This window comes from Orbicella franksi, chromosome 3 (assembly GCF_964199315.1).
Source record: "Orbicella franksi chromosome 3, jaOrbFran1.1, whole genome shotgun sequence".
NCBI lineage: Eukaryota > Metazoa > Cnidaria > Anthozoa > Scleractinia > Merulinidae > Orbicella > Orbicella franksi.
The window spans coordinates 26,502,893-26,521,210 of NC_138147.1; the positions used below are offsets into that span (position 1 = coordinate 26,502,893).

The 18,318-nt window shown below is 38.1% G+C and overlaps 1 protein-coding gene across 1 annotated transcript; it reads left to right on the forward strand.

Annotated features, from left to right (window-relative positions):
- Positions 1-1,794: 1,794 nt before the first annotated feature.
- Positions 1,795-4,263, forward strand: LOC145482880 (brevican core protein-like). Its single transcript, XM_081461520.1, has 3 exons — positions 1,795-2,050; positions 2,699-2,813; positions 3,116-4,263. The coding sequence occupies exons 1-3, from the start codon at positions 1,838-1,840 to the stop codon at positions 3,313-3,315; spliced, it is 528 nt and encodes a 175-aa protein (XP_081317646.1). The 5' UTR covers positions 1,795-1,837; the 3' UTR covers positions 3,316-4,263.
- Positions 4,264-18,318: the final 14,055 nt, after the last annotated feature.

Here is an 18,318-nt window from a genome sequence, read left to right on the forward strand (position 1 = left end):
GCGCAAAACAAGCAGGTTGTCATACATCACTAATTTAAGCAATTTTACTTTGTGTTTGCAGCTTTTAAAACTGACCTTTACACTACATAATTATTCTGGCACAAGCATACATCAGTATTCCTTCTCCAAAAACCTTTAAGCGAACTTTCAGTTTTCCTTTCAGTAGAAAGAGAAAAACTGATTATCTGAAAAATAAGGGCGCCTTATTTACACAAAGACCACAGTGGGAAGTTAACATTCACTCGAAAGTCGAACGTTTTTACTCGATCCTCGACTTTAACTGGAGTATCGCGTTTCGAGTCGAAATTTTCGATTCTCAGAAGACTCATTCGATGTTCAACTCAATTTGTTCGAGTTTTGAGTGAAAAAGAAAGTTCTGAAGTAAGAGCTTATCACGTAACTATTGCTCGTTGCTATTGTTATGTATTTAAAAAAAATACATAGTTTTTTTTCAAGTCGTTTTTCGCTTGTCTCGCAACTCGGAACACAAAACATGATTTTTGAAAGCATCGAGGATCGAGGATCGTTTTTTAAGTCGACACTGTCAAGCTTATACGGTTAGAACATCGACCATGCAACTGTGTTTAAGAGTAGGGAACTAGCCACAGTTTCTGCTATTTTCAATAAGGATAATAGCGACCCAGGCATCCATCGACCGTTTTCTCTCCGTCCAATCCCTTGTCATAATTCATTCCACCATTACTGTTAACAGCCTGACGATAAGTAATTTAATAACCTCGGAATGGCTCGAAGCACGCAGACTTGTAGTATCAAGTTTTGTTTCAAAATCTGTGCACAGTTATATTGCCTCCAGTGGGGTCGTCCTCTGAAATTCATTAGAGGACGTTCCCATATTACCTACTTCATAATACATATGCTGATGATCTACTGCAGTGGGAAACATGAACTAAATATGTTAATTTAACAAAACGCACACGATATACTCATGTTATTACAAATTCTTATTAAACATATAGAATAGCAATACAAAACACGTAAATTTTGATTGACGAGATCGTATTTTTTTATGACTATTATTCTCTTTCTGACCGTCTATTTACTGTCGGCCTAAAGTCCATTTCTTTATAATATTTACAATGCTGACATTAGTTGACATGTTTTATAGCACAAAGTTAAGGCAAGTTCCTTTCTTTCTATACGGGCCTGTTGAAAATGCGCAAAAATATTATATAAATTCCATCGGCCATCTTGGCTGATTGAGCGGTATTTCGAACTTTCCTTGGTTGTACAAAAATGTGAATTCGCTGTATGTTTCTGAAAATAGTTCACCCAAAGGGTCTTTTTGCCGCAATAGAAGAAAATTCGAATTTTCCGAGCAGTTGTCTGACTCTCCATATTTGGAAGCAGTGGCTCTTTAGCTTTAATGTTTTAATATCGACCAGTATGGTATAAAAGTATTTAGTTAAATGTAGATCTTTCCCTTTTATTGTCGTTTGAATTATTGAATATTTGACTTACAGTACAAGTGAATTTCTTACAAATGGAGGAAGCACATTGAGACAGCTAATAAAAGACGTACAAACACTATTATTTTTAACTTAACGAAAACAATTATGTCATGATGTTGATCATCTTGAAAACAATCTAGCTAGCTAATTTAAAGCAGAGTTAAACTAAAGAGACGGGAATCAAAGAACCATTGTTGCGATGTGATAATGGAATCCTGAGATCGTCGGCGGTGAACTACAAGACTTCACTACAAGTTGCCCGCCGTCTTTCAAGTTGGTCGGTTTTGACTCTCAGGGAGATAAGCTTAAGTTTTATGTCTTTCTTAGATGACTGTCGCGTTATCCAATTCCAAGGGGAAATTCAAAACATGATTCTTACCAATCATGTCGTCCAAAGTTACCGAGTGGCTAACCAGGAAATATGCAAGATACAATGCTACATGGAGACAAAATGTGTGTCTTACAACTACGGCCGTCTGGAGGATGGATCATTCTTGTGTGAAATAAATGACAAGCATCATTTACAAGTCCCTTTGAATGAGTTTATGGCAAGAGATGGCTTTATTTTCAACCCAATTTTGGTGAGTGGAGGTACACTTCATTGGTACTGCGCCTCCAAAACTTATTAACAAATCTTGTAGATAGGACTGTATGAATAAAAAGGCGCATTGAAGACCATGCTTTCTTAAAAAAAAATGCTATTTTAATTCGATCTTTGCTTTTAGCTATCAGCAGTAACAGAAGCCACGTTAGTGAATTTAAGATCAAGAAAACGTACTCATTATTTTCCTAAGCTGAACTTTTTGCTGCTGATGTCGTTCTTTGAGGTAAAATAGGCCTTAACAAAGTTTACAACGAAATATAGAACTAGCACGAGCTATTTACGTAATGGTGGTGCGAGAAAGGTAATTTACATCTTGATGATCAAAGTAACCAAGTTGTTTTCTTTTCTTTTCGTCGAGGAATTTTCTAAAAATAAAAAATAATAAAAAAAAGAAACGCAGTTTCCTTTTTATATCCAGTTTGGGAGAAACCCGTAAAAGCTTGCCTGTCGGCACGTGTTTCCTTTGCATGTGCTATCGGGAAGTGAAAAAGATATTTGAAAAGTTAATCGGGCCTTGTATCTTCGAGACAGCTGACAATTGTTTTTGATTTTGGAATATTTTTTTGAAATAGTTTTGCATACCATGGATGTTTATTAACATAAAAGATATCTCAATAAATTACAGACTTATTGCCAAAGTAACCCATGTGAATCAAATGCTACGTGTGAAGAAGGTTTTGGTGCCGAAGGATACCGTTGCGTTTGTCCAGAGGGATATTATGGAGATAATTGTCAACTGGGTAAGGAAAAATTGATCATTATACGCATTACTGGCATTTACGCTACGTGCTATAATTTGCAATCCGCTCTTGTTCATACACCTGGCATATTTGAATAATGTTGGACCTTTTCTTATAATGCATTGTCTCACTTTTCATTAAAATCGATGAAAATCGAAGTTCTTCGTTTGAAACGTCTTTTTAGTGATTTTAACGTTTGTCTCAATGCCTTTTAAGCCTGCGTTCGCAAACCCATTTTTACATATTATCATGAATGCTGGCTGCACTTTGAGTATTTTTCCTACAAACCGGTCTTTTTTTAGTTGTTTTCCAGTGTTCACAGTCATGGTCCACTTTTAACAGATCATGCTACAAACTTTTCATAGAAGCAAAAAACTGGACCGACGCCGAAACGATTTGCAACACTAACAATGCCCAGTTGGTGAACATCGGATCCGCTGACGAAAACAATTTCATTAAAAGGGAGTTTTTAACAGGCAGGAGGATTACTGGATTGGACTAACAGATTCTGAAAGTGAAGGAACCTGGAAGTGGACTAAAGGAGCTACATTGACTGGGTACAACAACTGGTCAAATAATCAGCCAAATGATTATAAAGGACAGGATTGTGGAGCAATATTGAGTGGAAATCAGAATACTGGAAAATGGCATGACGTTTCATGTTCTGGAAAGAAACGGTTTATTTGCGAATTAATTTAGTGCGACAAAACGGGAAACCCTAAAGATTTTCCTATTTCTAGCTACTATCTTAGCACTGTAAGCTCGATAAACATCAATACATTATGCAATTAGCCAGAAGCAAGAACTTGAGAAGGAGGAAAAATATATTTTAGATTGGAAATCGGTCTGAATGAATTACTCAACTTGAAATAAAACCAATGATGCTTTCTTGCAGTTTTATTCTTCAAAGTCGGACAGTATTGTCGGCTTAAAATAACAGAAATAAGCGGCCTAGACTAAAAGATTGCTCGAGGTCGACGATTGATTCGGAAAAAAAAATGATGACAGGGGTTGTCAGCAAATACAACGATGAGTATCATGGCGGTCATCATGATGAAGTCGACATTTGATGATGAAGCTGATGATGTCGCTGACAACATGACGATGGCGATTTTCAGGACAACGCCCATAATCATGTTGATAATGACAACGATATAATTACAATGAGGGCGATGACAATTGTAACGGGGTTTCAATAGGGCTACCCGTTAGCAATAAAACGGGCAAAAACTTTAGCCGCCATGAGAAGTTATTTGAAGTTTTAACCGTTGGTCCGGCGAATCCATAACTCAAATATCGTAGTTATGGCTGTCGGAATCAAAAGATCTATAGAATACCGTGCTATTTTTAGTCGATCTTTGCTTTCAACTTGTACTATCGGCAACAACACAAGCAACGTTAGTGTATTTAAGATCATTAAAAACGTACTCAATAGTTTCTTAGGTGAACTTTTTGCAGTCGGTTTCAATTTTTCAGATAGAATAGGCCTCGAAAAAAGATGAAAAAGAAGACAACTTCTGGCGGCAAGGGAGAAGAAAAGGCGAAATATTTGTAACTTCTATTTGACTTCATTTGTTATAATGGAGCAACCAGTAAGGGATGTGATCTACGAGAAGAACAGAAGAGGCTACCACAACCGGTACAAAACTTGCATTTAAGAAAAAGCGGATTGGTCAAAAATCGTGTTTCTGTAATTTGGTAGAAATACAGAGCTAGCATAAGCTGTTGAGGTACTGGTGGCGGAAACAAAGCTACGTTACATTTTGATGGTCAAAGTAACCAAAAGAAAAAACATGTTCTCCGTTTTTCTATCGAGTTGTAGAAACAAGCGCGAAAGTTTGGGAGAACTCGAAAAAGCTGTGGAAACACTCACCCGTCGGCCAGTGTTTCCTTTGCATGCGCAATCCGGTAGCGAGAAAAGCATTCTCTTTTCGAGACAACTAACGCTGTTTTTGTTTTTGCATTTCTACCATGGATGTTTATTGGATTATTAAAATAAAAATTATCAAAAAAAAAAAAAAAAATACAGACAAGCACAAGCGCAAGTACAAGCTCAAGCGCAAGCGCAAGAGCAAGCACAAGCGCAAGAGCAAGCACAAGCGCAAGCAATAGGGATAACCCAAGTAAAAACGAAATTCGACGCAGACACAAGCACGAGCAATATCATCCGAACCTTCCGCCGTTTAGGCGCTAGGTAGTCTGGTTCCAGTCTTTTCATTCGCCAAAGTTAACCACGTGTGTTAAATATCCTTGTGCTTGTGTTATACCTGAGCGGTATTTCGTTTTCACTTGTTGCAGCACAAACGCGAGCATCAGCGCAAGCACAAGAAAATGGAAAACTTTGATCTTTGTGCTTGTGCTTGCGCTTGTGCTTATGCCTGCGTCAAGGCCGTTTTCACGGTGATTAAAGAATTATTGTGTTTGCGCTTGTGCTTGGGTCGCTGGTGAAACCAGGCTTTAACAGAACGAAAATTCACCCTCTCTCCTCCCCGCTTGTGCCACGGTGGGGGTATTAGTTAGCTTGTACCTCTAAGGGATAAGATTGACTTTGTGTCATGATAGTGTAAGTCGTTAAGCGTTCAATTTGTGAACAAGAAGAAGAAGTGAACAACTGCTGCACTTTCTACACGTGAAGCTGAGTATCTGACATTAGTGATTGCTACACAAGAATGTAAATTTCTACGGCAAATTTTGGGTGATTATATGTGCCGTCCTTGCAATATTGTTTTTTTTAGTTAGACAAACAGAGAGTTATTGCATTAGCTAATAACAGGAGCTCATCACCCGGAGACCCCTACGTATTATAACCTAGAGTCAACCCTTTCCCGCATCATTCTATTTTTAGAACTGTAATTAGCACAGGGGCCTCTTAGCTTTCCACGAAATATCTTGCAATAGGCTCCTACAAACAGCGGTCACAACATATCGATGTCAAATATGTAAATGCTTCTCTTAGTGTAAATAGAGATAAACTGGATAGATTGCTAGGTTTACTTAACGTTGTAAACCCCAAGTTGTGTGTGAGTGGGGGTGTAAACCGGAAGTGTTTGTTTGTAAACCAGAAGTGTTTTATGTTATCCGTAGGTATATATCCGTAAGTTCAACACAAGATTGATTATATGCATTGCTCAATATCATTATGTTATCCCACAAGTCCACGTTAGGTGTAGATGATTCGTTGTATACCAATAAAACTAAGTTCCAGTTGAGGTTTCTAATGTTTATTCACCGACGGACATTGCAATGCTTGCAACACCGTAGTGCACTGTACCATATTTAATTAGTCAAGATATGTAATGTATATGTAGTCATTTATACTTAAGAAATTTTGCGAGACTTGAATACATTTCCATTCAGTTTTTCAAGGCATTACCAGTGATGGTTAACCTTTGCTCCAAATGACGTCAAATGACGTCATTTGACCCGCAATCTTGAATCCGTCATCTTGGATTTCACAATTTTCCTAAAAAGTCAAGAAATAACGGAAAGTAATACAAAATCAAGCCAAAATGCTCATGAAATGTAAAACTTCATAAATTTCTGCACTTCGATGAAGAAAACTAGAAAAAAGAAAAGAAAAAAGAAAAAAAAAACAGAATTATTTCAAAAAATCTGATTTTTGGCCAGACCTGCATGAAATTTTATGGTTGCCATGGCAACGTCAAAAATGATGGACACACAATTCATCTATCAAAATTTCCGCAGAAAATGAATAAACAACTACTGAAAGGTTAAAGTAAATTGTCCTTTTAAACCTTTGGAAAAACCTCATGTGGGGGTGGCATCCACCCTCCCCCCACCCGCTCCCCCACCCCCACCTTATACGTCGAAGGGTTAAACTATATATACAGTAATGTTTACAAATCCTTCTCCGAAGCTTCCGAGAAACGTTCAAACATCGCCATTTTGAAAACGACGAACGGCTTCATGTTGACGAAAAAACTCGATTTTTACCGATTCACTTGCGGAAGTGGGTTTACCAGGGTTATACTGTCAGAACTGTCAGTTGCACATGGACATACACTCATACGATATCGTTTCTCATTTTCCATGTCTTTGTTGTTGAATAAATATTCGCATGCAAAATCGTGTTTCGCGTGGAAGTACAATTTCACCAAAATAAGGATACCTTACTGGAAAATAAGATAATTGAAGAGCTGTATACGAGTTTAAAATCGCAAAGAAATATATTTTGTCGTATCTGGGCAGTCAAGAGAAAAAAAAGAGCGTCCATGCTTTGGGTAAATGGACCAATAGTTACTCTGGAGAATCTTTGGTTAAAAAAAATGAACTTTGTCGGGCTGATATTTGAGAAATAGAAAAGATGTTCCGTGCTTCCACCGAGTTATAGAAACGCGAGTGGAAGTTTGGGGGAACGGGAAACGCTGTGGGAAACACGATTTTGAACCAATAATCAGCGCGTGTGTTTTTTGAGGGGTTATTTTCTCATCACATTCCATGCAATATATATATATATATATATTTTTTTTTTTTTTTTTTTTTTTTTTTTTTTTGGTATACCGGCGGAATTGTGGTAATACAAGTGATGTTCATTTAACTAATATCTGTCGAGTGGCAAGTTTATTTGGTTTTGCATTGCTGTGCTGCAGTAATAATCATTCGTTAACAAAACGTCAAAAGTTTAATGCTTCTTCCTACTCACAATATCGGCCGCAGAAGCTTCGGCCGTGCATTAGCAAAATGACACTTCCCCTGCGACTATTTAATGTTAGGTCTGTTTCGTCGTTACCTGATTATCAAATTGCAAACCTAAACCGACTTGAGCACTGTCACCTAGGTGCTATCAAGCCTCGGCTTGGAATTTTTTCAAATTTTATCGTCAGACAGCTGCGAGGCATAAACAACATAATGTTTCAAAAATCGTGCCCCAAGGTATAAATATTCAAAGTGCAGCAAATAATCAACTGGTCCATTTGCCGTGCAAACAAAATAATATAAAATATGTATGGGCCGCACGCTATGTAGTTCGTATAAGTTAAGGCTGGAAAGTATTTGACAGGTTTATTAAAAGGAAAGAAGATCGTGCTGTTACGGTTTTCTTTTCTCGATTTTCTTCCATGGCGTTTACGTTTCTTTTCTTTTTCCTTTTTTTTTTTTTTTTTGTTCACTTATTTTTGTTTTGCCAGTGGGATATTCATTTATTTCACAATAACTGGAACCGCATAATCCCCAACTAATCTTGGCTTGTCAGTGAATAATTGGAGAGTGCTTAAACTTATTTATACATACAATTGTTGTGATATTGTTCATTCTGCCAAAGAGCGAAGTTGTTCCTAGAGTGCTGTAATTATATTCATTTCCAGGCGTATACAGAAAGAATACCACGCAAACGATAAATATTAGCAAACACTAGCAGAAAAGAGAAAGATGCCCGATAATTCTTTGCGTATTAGGAGAAAGGAGAATCGTGCGAAAAGACTTATCATGGTCATTTCAACGTGTGCTGTGTTAATTAATCTTGCTACTTTTGGGAAAGGAGGTAAGCTAAAGATATTTTTAATGATTGTTTTTGTTCGGGAGTATATGACCAGTAACTATAAACTATAAACTATAAACTCCATAACTTTCATCTCGAAATTAGTCACTATAGTGAAAATTCAGCCACACCGCAACGAAAAAATTGATAGTATCCCGATCTTTTTACTGCAATGTTTAAAACTTCCTTTGGAAGGATATCTTAAAATAACGCCTAACTTTGCTACAGAATCACTTGAGATAAACATTAACAAAAAAGTACAATTAAAAGAATGGTTTGGAAAAAAAAATGGAAGACCAGGACATGAAGCCTACGAAGACAAAATACTGGCGTATTTTTTGGCTTCACTTTTTTAAATTATTTTTATAACCATCTTTTTTTGAGTGGGGGTGGGGGATTCATGTGACAGCTCATTTAAGAACTACCAATATATACCGGATATTGTGTGCGTCCATTTGTTGATTTCGCCTAGCCATGGATCATGTCATGTCATGGATGAAGTCTAATTTCTTAAGTTTCAAAATGGCGGAGGATAGCGAAATATCGAGTAAATAACAGGTTATACAAAAACTGTCAACACTGAATTGAACTGGATTGAAAAAAAAAAAAAAAAAAAAAAAAAAAAACTACTTGAGATTTACATCAACCCAATATTTGCACAATTCGTTTCTCCGTAGATGACTGCCGAAGTATTCAGTTCACACAGCCTTTAGAGAATATTGCTCTTGACAATCATGTCATTCGAAGGGACCAAGTAAGCGACGAGGATTTGTGCCAACTAAACTGTTATCTGGAACCAAACTGTGTGTCCTACAACTTCGGCCCGTCGGGCGATGGAGCATTCGTGTGCGAATTAAGTGACCGTAGCCATCAAGGAGTGTCTTCAAGTGATCTAAGGACTAGGGATGGGTTTACATACACTACAATAACGGTAAGTGAAGTAAGTAAATGGACTGTTAATCCGAATCACTTCCCTCGAATCTCCAGTCGTATGCTTGCGTGCGCAGCCCTTGTACTATGCTGTTAAGCGACAGGCCATGCAAAAGCACCCAAGCCACGGCTGGTGCAAAGGAGAGAGCTCTCGCCTGCCGTCAATGTGACCCGCCTTCGAATTCCGGGGCCAGAGTCTTACTTGGGTCGGCAACAGCCTTTCCCGTGAACTCCGATCTACAGTTTCTTAACGCGAATTGTCCTGCACGTTTTAGCTCGTTTTCTTCCCTCAGAAGAAATCAAGTCTTCCCAAATTTTTGTTCGATCTGGAAACCACTACTGTACTAATTTTCCAGCGAAAGTATATGAGCTGTCCTATCTAGTTGACTCACGTCCTCGAATTTCAGAATGCCTGTCTGAAAAGCCCATGCACCAGCAATGCGACATGCCAAGCAGGATTTGGCGATAGCGGTTACCGATGTGTTTGTCCACAGGGATATCATGGGGATCAATGTGAACTGGGTAAGGAAGAGTAAAACAGTTTTGGAAATCCCTTGTTTTTGCTGTTCGGTGTTGACTTGAAATAAACTGTAGAGAGCCTCAAAAGGCACAGTAGCACGTGAATAAATGAATGAATGAATGAATACCTTTGTTTAAGTGTCAAACTAAAATAACAGTGAATAACCACTAAATGGGGACACTATAGCTAAATTAAATTAATTACGTTATTTCCGACCCTATTCGCATTCGCGAACAGACATATTTCAGACAATTTTAACGTCCTAGCTAATCTGCAGTGATGTTCTTGTGTGTTTTTTTTAAAGTAGCATTTCATTTGTTATCTGTTTCTATCGTTTTTTGTGTGTGTTACTTCGATGCAGCTCTGACCCAGTGTCTGCCTTCGTGGAAAGCTTTTGAAGGATCATGCTACAAACTTTTTACAGACGTAAAAGACCAGGAAAGTTCTAAAAAAGTCTGCAACGGCAGTGGTGCCCATTTGGTGACGATTGAGTCCGCTGGAAAACAGAGTTTCATTTATGAAGAGTTTTTGGCAGGCACTGAATCAAAAGATTATTGGATTGGACTAACAGACGCTGACGTTGAAAACGAATGGAAGTGGTGTGACGGAGGGAAGCTGACCGTGTACACCAACTGGGCGACTGGTCAACCAAATAATCATAATAACAATCAGGATTGCGTCGCAATAAGAAAAGGACATTTTTTCGATATAGATTATGATGGAGAGTGGCACGACGATTCATGTACTGACAAAAAAGGGTTTATTTGCGAGATGTAATCTGGTGACAGAAAACAGGGAACTTTAAGAGTGGCTCTGGTTGTGGGTGCAGTAATTGCAGGTATCTGTTAAATTTTTGGCGATTTCTCAGCCATCAGTCACAACTACATACCATGTCTTGAATAATCAGTAAATGTTGAAAATCTCAGTTCTCAAGTAGTTTAAAACGCATTATTTATCAACGCAAATTAAAATTTTGAAAATCTCTCAACAGTCATTTCAAGCCATGCATATTCACTCTTAAAAGTACTAACAGCTTTGGTTTCATTTTTAACTTGTAACTGTAACTGTTCAACTGAGTAGGTAGCAAGTGACCAAACATTAAGTAAACCAATTGTGTGAACACAGAAAACAAAACAAACAAACAAACAAACAAAAAAAAAACAACAAACACAGTTAAGTGTGCAAATAACGTCTTTTCCCTGTAAAATTTGCCAAATCAAATAAAGATACCCTCTGGAAAAAACAAACAAACAAACAAACATAAACAAACAAAAATCCTAGGCTGATTGAGACCAAAATTCGAAAATCAAAGCGACAGTCACTGTGAGACGATATTTAGGCAAGTAGTTGGGCGATTCCTTCCCAGTTGGCTGTAAATTTTGGTCGTCTTGCCGCTGCTTCAGTTGCTAACATGACAGCATTAGATGTGGATGGCTATTAAAAGAACCCATATTCTGCCGAAGGCCAAAAGAGATGCAAGATTAATCAGTCATACGATTTATTGCTTTGTCTAATCCACTACAAATAAAAAAACAAAAACAAAAACAAAAAACAAAAAAAAAACAATCTTCTACACTCGAAAAAGTACACTTTTACGAGGCACGTGTTTATTTCCGCCATATTGGTTTTCGTCAAGTCGAAGTGTTTCACTTTTATCGCTCAGCTATAAAACATGAATAATCCATTGGTTTGCGTTCAAAAATCTAACAAGCACCTTGCAAGTGGGTATAAAAACCTATTGCTTGCCATTAAACTTGAGGCAGTATAATTTTCAAAGGCAAAAAACCTTGCCGTAAATCCCTTACCGCTGGGAGCCCTTCCTGACGTTGAATTGGGAATTGCAAACTGCAAAAGCGACGGTTAGACCGTGGTCACGTGAAATGAGGACAAATTGCTTTTTCCATCGCTTACATTATTTATTTACAAAAATATTAAGTGCCTTTCCGTTAAGTGACAAATATCTAGAAATCTCTGCAATTGCCCTGCAGAAAGTTGAGAGAACAGGTTTTAAGATTCAAACTCAGCCTATTTAATCAATAATTTGTTTTTCAGTTACTGTTCTTCCCCGGAACCAATTACAAGCGCTTTCAGTGTTACGTGCCTAGCAACTATCTCTCGAAATGCCATCTTTCGACATGCTATGTAACCTGGCCTACGTCAAAATGTAAACACAAGTGGCTTCTTTACGGTCGACCTCGACTTTTAGTCATGAAAGATGGATTTATTTGACATCAAGATAGGGCTAAGAGCATCAAGAAAACATTCTGTGAGTGATAAATCGACTGCTTTGAATGTTAACATCTTTCGAATATTAACTGAGTGGTAGCGGCCCAATTCTACCGGAAGTCACTATTGAGAGCCGATCGAGTACACTAAAATCGTTTGAATTATCCCGCAAATCGGGAGTCCGCAATCCTCTTCATTCATTTGAGGTCAGTAATTATCATATACTTGTCATATGCTCCGCTAATAACCGGAAAAATTGCTAGTTTCACAGGTAAACCGTATTTCAGCCGTTTACATAGCATGTCGAAAGATGGAAGTCGAGAGACAGTCGAAAGATATCGCCTGTGGATGTAACACTGAAAGCGGGTGTAATATGAACTGTCCAGTCACTAAGTTAAACCATCGAAGGAGGTGTTGCACTTGTCAATAATAGGAGCCGACAGAGATCTCTTCAAGCTTATCTTGAGTGACCTTCCATGAACACATTCTGAAACCAGGGATAGATCACAGGATGTTGCTCTTGTCAACAAGCAGGCAGCAGGTTTGCCGACATTTTGTAGCTTTAGGGCATCTTCCGCTTCATCAATACGATGTTTCCGTCTGACATAAAGCACTGCGCCATCGACCGCAACGGTTGCTCGAGATTTCCGAATTCGCAACAGTTGTATCACAGCGTTCCTAAAACGGCGATCTCTATAACAGTAAAGAATCGGATTTGCAGCGGAGTATAACATGAGCGGGGCTTCCAGTAACCGGAAATCTAAAAATGAGTTGATGGACGGGGAAACTTCGCCCAGGATATAGAAAATGATTGCTGGAGACATCGAGAGAATAACTTCCGCGGTCAGTAGGGCAGTCGTTTTTGAAACTTTCGATTCGAGTTTAGCTTTCACTAAAATTGAGACTTGATTGATTTCGCATATTCTATGTTTCCGTATACCGAGGTACACTTTGACATAAAAATATACCATACTTACAATGGCAACCGTTCCACATGCAACCCAAACGATATACAGGGTTTCTGCTATCTGAATATTTGCCCCAAACCCTGCTGTAATCGAAACTGGGAGTACGGTAAACACAGATGCCAACCAAGCGATTATCGCAAGATTCGTGAAGCGATTTCTTGTCAAGATAACCTTGTAGTCCACCCATTTTACTATGGCCACGTACCTCTCCCAAGCAATCGCAGTCAAATGATATAGGGAAGAGAAGGCAACACAATACGTCATGTATAAATTAAGAAAGTCTAATAAGCAAATATGTTGAAACCAAAGCTGGCGGAGAACTAATACATCGACGGTGGCACGTAACGGCATGTTTATAACGCCCATAAGAAGGCTCACGACGGCCACGCTGGTTAGCAAAATGTTCGAGTTTCTTCGAAGTTCTTTCCTTTTCTTCAAAGCAGCAATGACCAATGTGTTTAAGAGAATTGTAAGTGGAGAAGCAATGTATAACATGAAGACTAAAATCCACCAGGGCGTAGTGTTATTCAAGTGCCAAGTGAAGTCTGGTGCGTATAAGCAATAAAACACTGACCTGATGTTAGAGGAAGAATTTGTGTTTCTCTGCGTGCTATAAGTAAAGTCCACGTTGAATTCTACAATGTAAAATTACAACGCCAGGTTACAGGGAAGCTTAAGTTGATTGGAACTTTAGTTGGCTTGGATCGGTTACTCCTTTACCACACAATGCTACATAATGTAAAGTTGCCCGACTGTTGTTACTTTAATTCTACCAATTTTTTACCAGGATTACCTGCTCCATTATCAGATGCCGTAATGTGCACGAAGCTGTTCCAGCTAATTGGGTATTTTTTCTTTTTCTACTTGAAAATATCAACAAAATCATATATATATATATATTTTTTTTTAAATAAAGAAAAGATGAACTGCAGACGTTAAGATCGGAGAAAACCAGCTATCAACTTCGTTCGATCTCAATATCAACAGGCAAATGTTTTCAAAAGAGCAAGTGATGCCCAAGAGTAGAAACAATCTTGCCGGGAATTTTCCGTCGACGATTTTACCGCTGCAAACCATTGAAAAAGTAAATTGAAAGCAAATCACTAAAGTACCAGAAACAAAGGCTGGGTGTAATTGCACTCTTACAATATCTTGTGCATCGAAATAACAAGTTTTCTACGTTTGCATATATTTCACATTCTTTACAGTTAAATTTATTTGGAGTCACAGTTTTTGAATTCAAATAATTTGAGCTGTTTGTATCAGCGCTTGTATTTTTTGTGTCACTGGGACGAATAAACGTAATAATATAAGTGTAAGCTTTCCAAAGAAACGCTAAACAGCTCTAATTGCTGCATAATTATTTACATGACACACCTGCAACTTGTATTACGCGTGTTAAATAAAAAGAAAATAATTCAGTCGACAAATTTTCAGATTTCTCAATATGGAAGTAGCGCAAAATTTTGATTTAATGGCTCCTAAAAATTTCAAGAACTGAGTATTTACATTGTGTCGGGTTTCGTACTCCTGTAGAGAGAAATAAACTTCCTCTTCGTATCAAATGGTTCAAAGGCAACACTTTTATTGTTGTTTTTCAAAAGAACCGACGCGAAGTTTATACATATCGGCACCTGCGTCCATCGCTCAATAGATATTGAGACTACACAAATAAGTACTATAGACATAAGTTTACTATCGTCCAAAATAAACTGTACATTTCACTCTTCCCTAAAACAACGACAGCTTAACTCAATCCCTGTAACTAAAATTTTATGTGCAGTTTCAAGGCTTTTTGAGCCATAGAACGGCAACGATGAAACATATAAATACCTAAATAACGAAATAAAAGATATGCAATAGAAACATTTAAAAATTAGAAATTCTTTCATCTGTGCGTGGAAAGAAAATTGAACAGGCCGGTACAGATCGATTTATCGGGAAATTGAAACAGCCTCTGGATGTGTGGCCGAATCTGATTAAAAAAGCAAGAAAGTCATCATATACATTGTAATATTGCGCCGCTTTCAAGCCCAGATCTTTAGCAAAGAAACAATTAGTTTTATTCCTAGCAAAGTTTTAGGGGATTTCAAGGCGAATAAAGTAAGGTAAACATCGCCAATTACCGAAAAACTTCAAAGAGGCGAGCAAGTTATTGTCAACAACAGCGTGAAGACTCGTGTCAATCGGTCAGATTTTTTTGAGAAACTCGGCTTTCAAGCCCAGATCTTTAGCAAAGAAACATTTTTTTTTATTCCTTGCAAAGTTTTAGGGGATTTCAAGGCGAATAAAGTAAGGTAAACATCGCCAATTACTGAAAAACTTCAAAGAGGCCAGCGAGTTATTATGTGACAACAACAGCGTGAAGACTGGTGTCATCAGTCAGCTATTTTTGAGAAGCTCGGCTTTCAAGACCAGATCTTTAGCAAAGAAACAATTCTTTTTATTCCTTGCAAAGTTTTAGGCGATTTCAAGGCGAATAGAGTAAGGGAAACATCGCCAATTACTGAAAAATTTCGAAGAGGCGAACGAGTTATTGTGTGACAACAATCTTCGAAGTTTTTGTCACAGAATAATTCGCTCGCGTGAAGATAAGAGTGTTATTCCGTGGATAATTATTCTCCGGAACTTCTTCTGTGATATCCTTTACGTAAAGAAATCACACCAAAACCATGCTATACATCTAAAATCTCATTTAGACTATCAGATAGTCTAAATCTGTGCTATTTGGAATGTATGTTTATGTGGTACGAACATGTACGAACGTGTATGTAGGTGGTACGAAAATGGGTGGTACGAAAAGACGTTGGTACGAAAAACCCGGATACATGTAATGGCCTATGGTAAAAATCGGATGCAAATATCCATTACAAGCCCAACGCTTGAAATAGCCAGCTTGAAATACGCGATATCGGAAACAATAGAATAAAGAATAACTTTCGAGGCCTTTGTTTCTTAGCCCCGCCTTGACAAATTAATGAGCTAAGGCAGTATTCCCTTCGGAGGAAAGCGTACGTGATCTTTGACCAATCAGAGCGTCCCTGTTTACGCTTCGCTGCTAATATTACAGACCTATAATTTTTATTCGACTGCAAGTAAATGTCCCGAGAACAATAGGCATTCTACGCGATGATTTCTAAATGGTTATCAAAGAAGTCGATCCGTAGTCTGGGCTTGCGACTAACCGTGCTAAAATTTGATAATAGAAATACAAAATGATTCGAGGAGTATAGTTGTCAGAAAAATCACTTCTTATATTGGACAATTGAAAAACTTTCCATTTCATTTCCTTTCAACTTTACACGTGAATAACAAAGATTCCATGTGTGCCATGTAAATAATTGGCTGTAATTAGAGCTCCGTAGCTTTTCTTTGAAAAACTTAAACGTAATAACGTTTAGTCGTCCCATGGGATTGAGGCTGACAGCTCAAAATAATTTTAATTCAAAAAAACTTTGATTCCAGATTAATTGAACTAGAATAAATGAGTGAATAAATAAACGCAGAAATGCAGACGAAAACTTGTGATGATAGCGGAGCTCCTGCGGCCAAAAGAGCCGCTAGGTGGAGCACCATAACTATAGGAACAGAACCACACGCAAACAAAGAAAAAGAAAACCATGCAACTATTTTTTCTTGTTCACTGATGGCAAGCGGCATGGATTGACGGCGCGTGCGTCCTACGACGAAAAACAACGACGACGTCGCACAACGTGGCGGCCACTCTCCAGCTAATAGGTCGACCAAGACGTGTAGCCTTGTTAATTTTACAAAGAAGACAAAGAATACATAAACCTTATAAACGCATTTTACGCAAGAATTTCGGATAAATATAAAGAAGTAAAAAGTAAACGCTGGAAAATGATTAAAATGGAAATTTGTTCTAAAGATATCTAACACTTCAAAGACAGACGATTAAAATGACAAAGATGTGCGATCGATATGTAAATCGAAAAAAAAAATAATGTATAGATTTAGCCAGGCCTAAAACCGGAGCTCCAGGGCTGGGTTGTTTAAAGCCCGATTAAGCAAGCGAGAATTTTGATTTGAGTTTTGTAACTTTGCGGTGAGGTTCTCTGCATATTGTTTAGCCTTCTGTTTAAAGTTTAAGTACAGTGAGACCTGCATTTAGCAGACACCCTTGGGACGCTCACTGGTGTCCGCTTTATAAAGGGTGTCCGCTCTAAAAAGGTTCCAATATGCATCAATCTGGAATAACCTACTTTTAGGTGTCGCCTATTAGCGGTGAGGATTCTCCACTGCTAGATGTAATTGACACGATAATAATACTCATAGTCATAGTCATTATTATCATTATTATTACTTTGCTATTGAAATGACATCGCTGAACAATGTTTAAGGAGTCTGAACTAAGCTTGTAGAAGCAAAAAGCCCTGTAAGTGTCCGCTTCTTGCAGATTTTGTGCAACAAAATGGCTTAATATTGGTGCCCGCGTCTGCTTAAAAGATGTGTCCGCTGAATACAGGTTTATTTTACAGTAAATGTGGGAAAGAAATTTTGGGACTCTAGCTAGTGCCCGCTTAAGGTTACAGTATACCTTCGGGTCGGCAATTTTCTTCAAATTTGGATTTTTGAGTCAAAATAGTGGTCGAAGAATAATCTTTTATTTCTGGAAAAAAAATTGAAAAAGGCTAAATATTGGCGGAGAAATGGCGGTTTTACGTTTTCACCGGAAGTAAAAGTTTACTTCTTGATTGACAGCCCTATGGCGCGTACGCAATCAACCGAGACGATTTTCGCGGGAATTACCTATATGGATGTCACGAATTGACTGCTCAGTTGATCAGCATTGTTGTTCTGACTACCCAGCATTTTTGGTATTAGGCGTGTCTCTATTATGTTATAAGTAAATATAGACCACGTTTAAACCATGGACCAGTTCGAAAAAGCGAAAACAGCGAAGAACGAATGAAAATACATCAACGAGTGAAGAAGCGAAAGTTCGCCACGCGGATGAAGCTATAGTTATCGTATAAGGCGGGCAAATATTCGTGGTAAGAGAAAAGAAAGGTTCTGTAAAAATTTCGGAACTTGACAGCAATAACAGGGATGCTGACAGAGACTCTCCTGATGAGTCCGATATCGACGAATCGTCGGACTCATTGAGACCATTTGAAATATTATCCATGCACAGTTGCCCACACACAGTTGCTCTCCGCGCTTTCTTGTGTTTGTTTCCTTCGCTCAGCCACTCTAGCGTTCGTATCCGTTTTCAGTCTTCCCCATTTTGCCAGACCAGCTTCAAGAAAAACTGAGCTACAGAAAAATTATCTCTCTGCCTTCGGTTCCTTGAGCGCATTGCGAAACACAAGAGTTTTTTAGAGATACGCGCGTAAATTTCAC

What these genes read in the sequence shown, in the direction of transcription:
- LOC145482880 (XM_081461520.1), top strand. Translation starts at nt 1,838, where the DNA reads ATGATTCTTACCAATCATGTCGTCCAAAGTTACCGAGTGGCTAACCAG. An exon ending in TTATTTTCAACCCAATTTTG is followed by an intron (nt 2,051 to 2,698) that starts GTGAGTGGAGGT and finishes AATAAATTACAG; the next exon opens with ACTTATTGCCAAAGTAACCC. An exon ending in TGGAGATAATTGTCAACTGG is followed by an intron (nt 2,814 to 3,115) that starts GTAAGGAAAAAT and finishes GTCTTTTTTTAG; the next exon opens with TTGTTTTCCAGTGTTCACAG.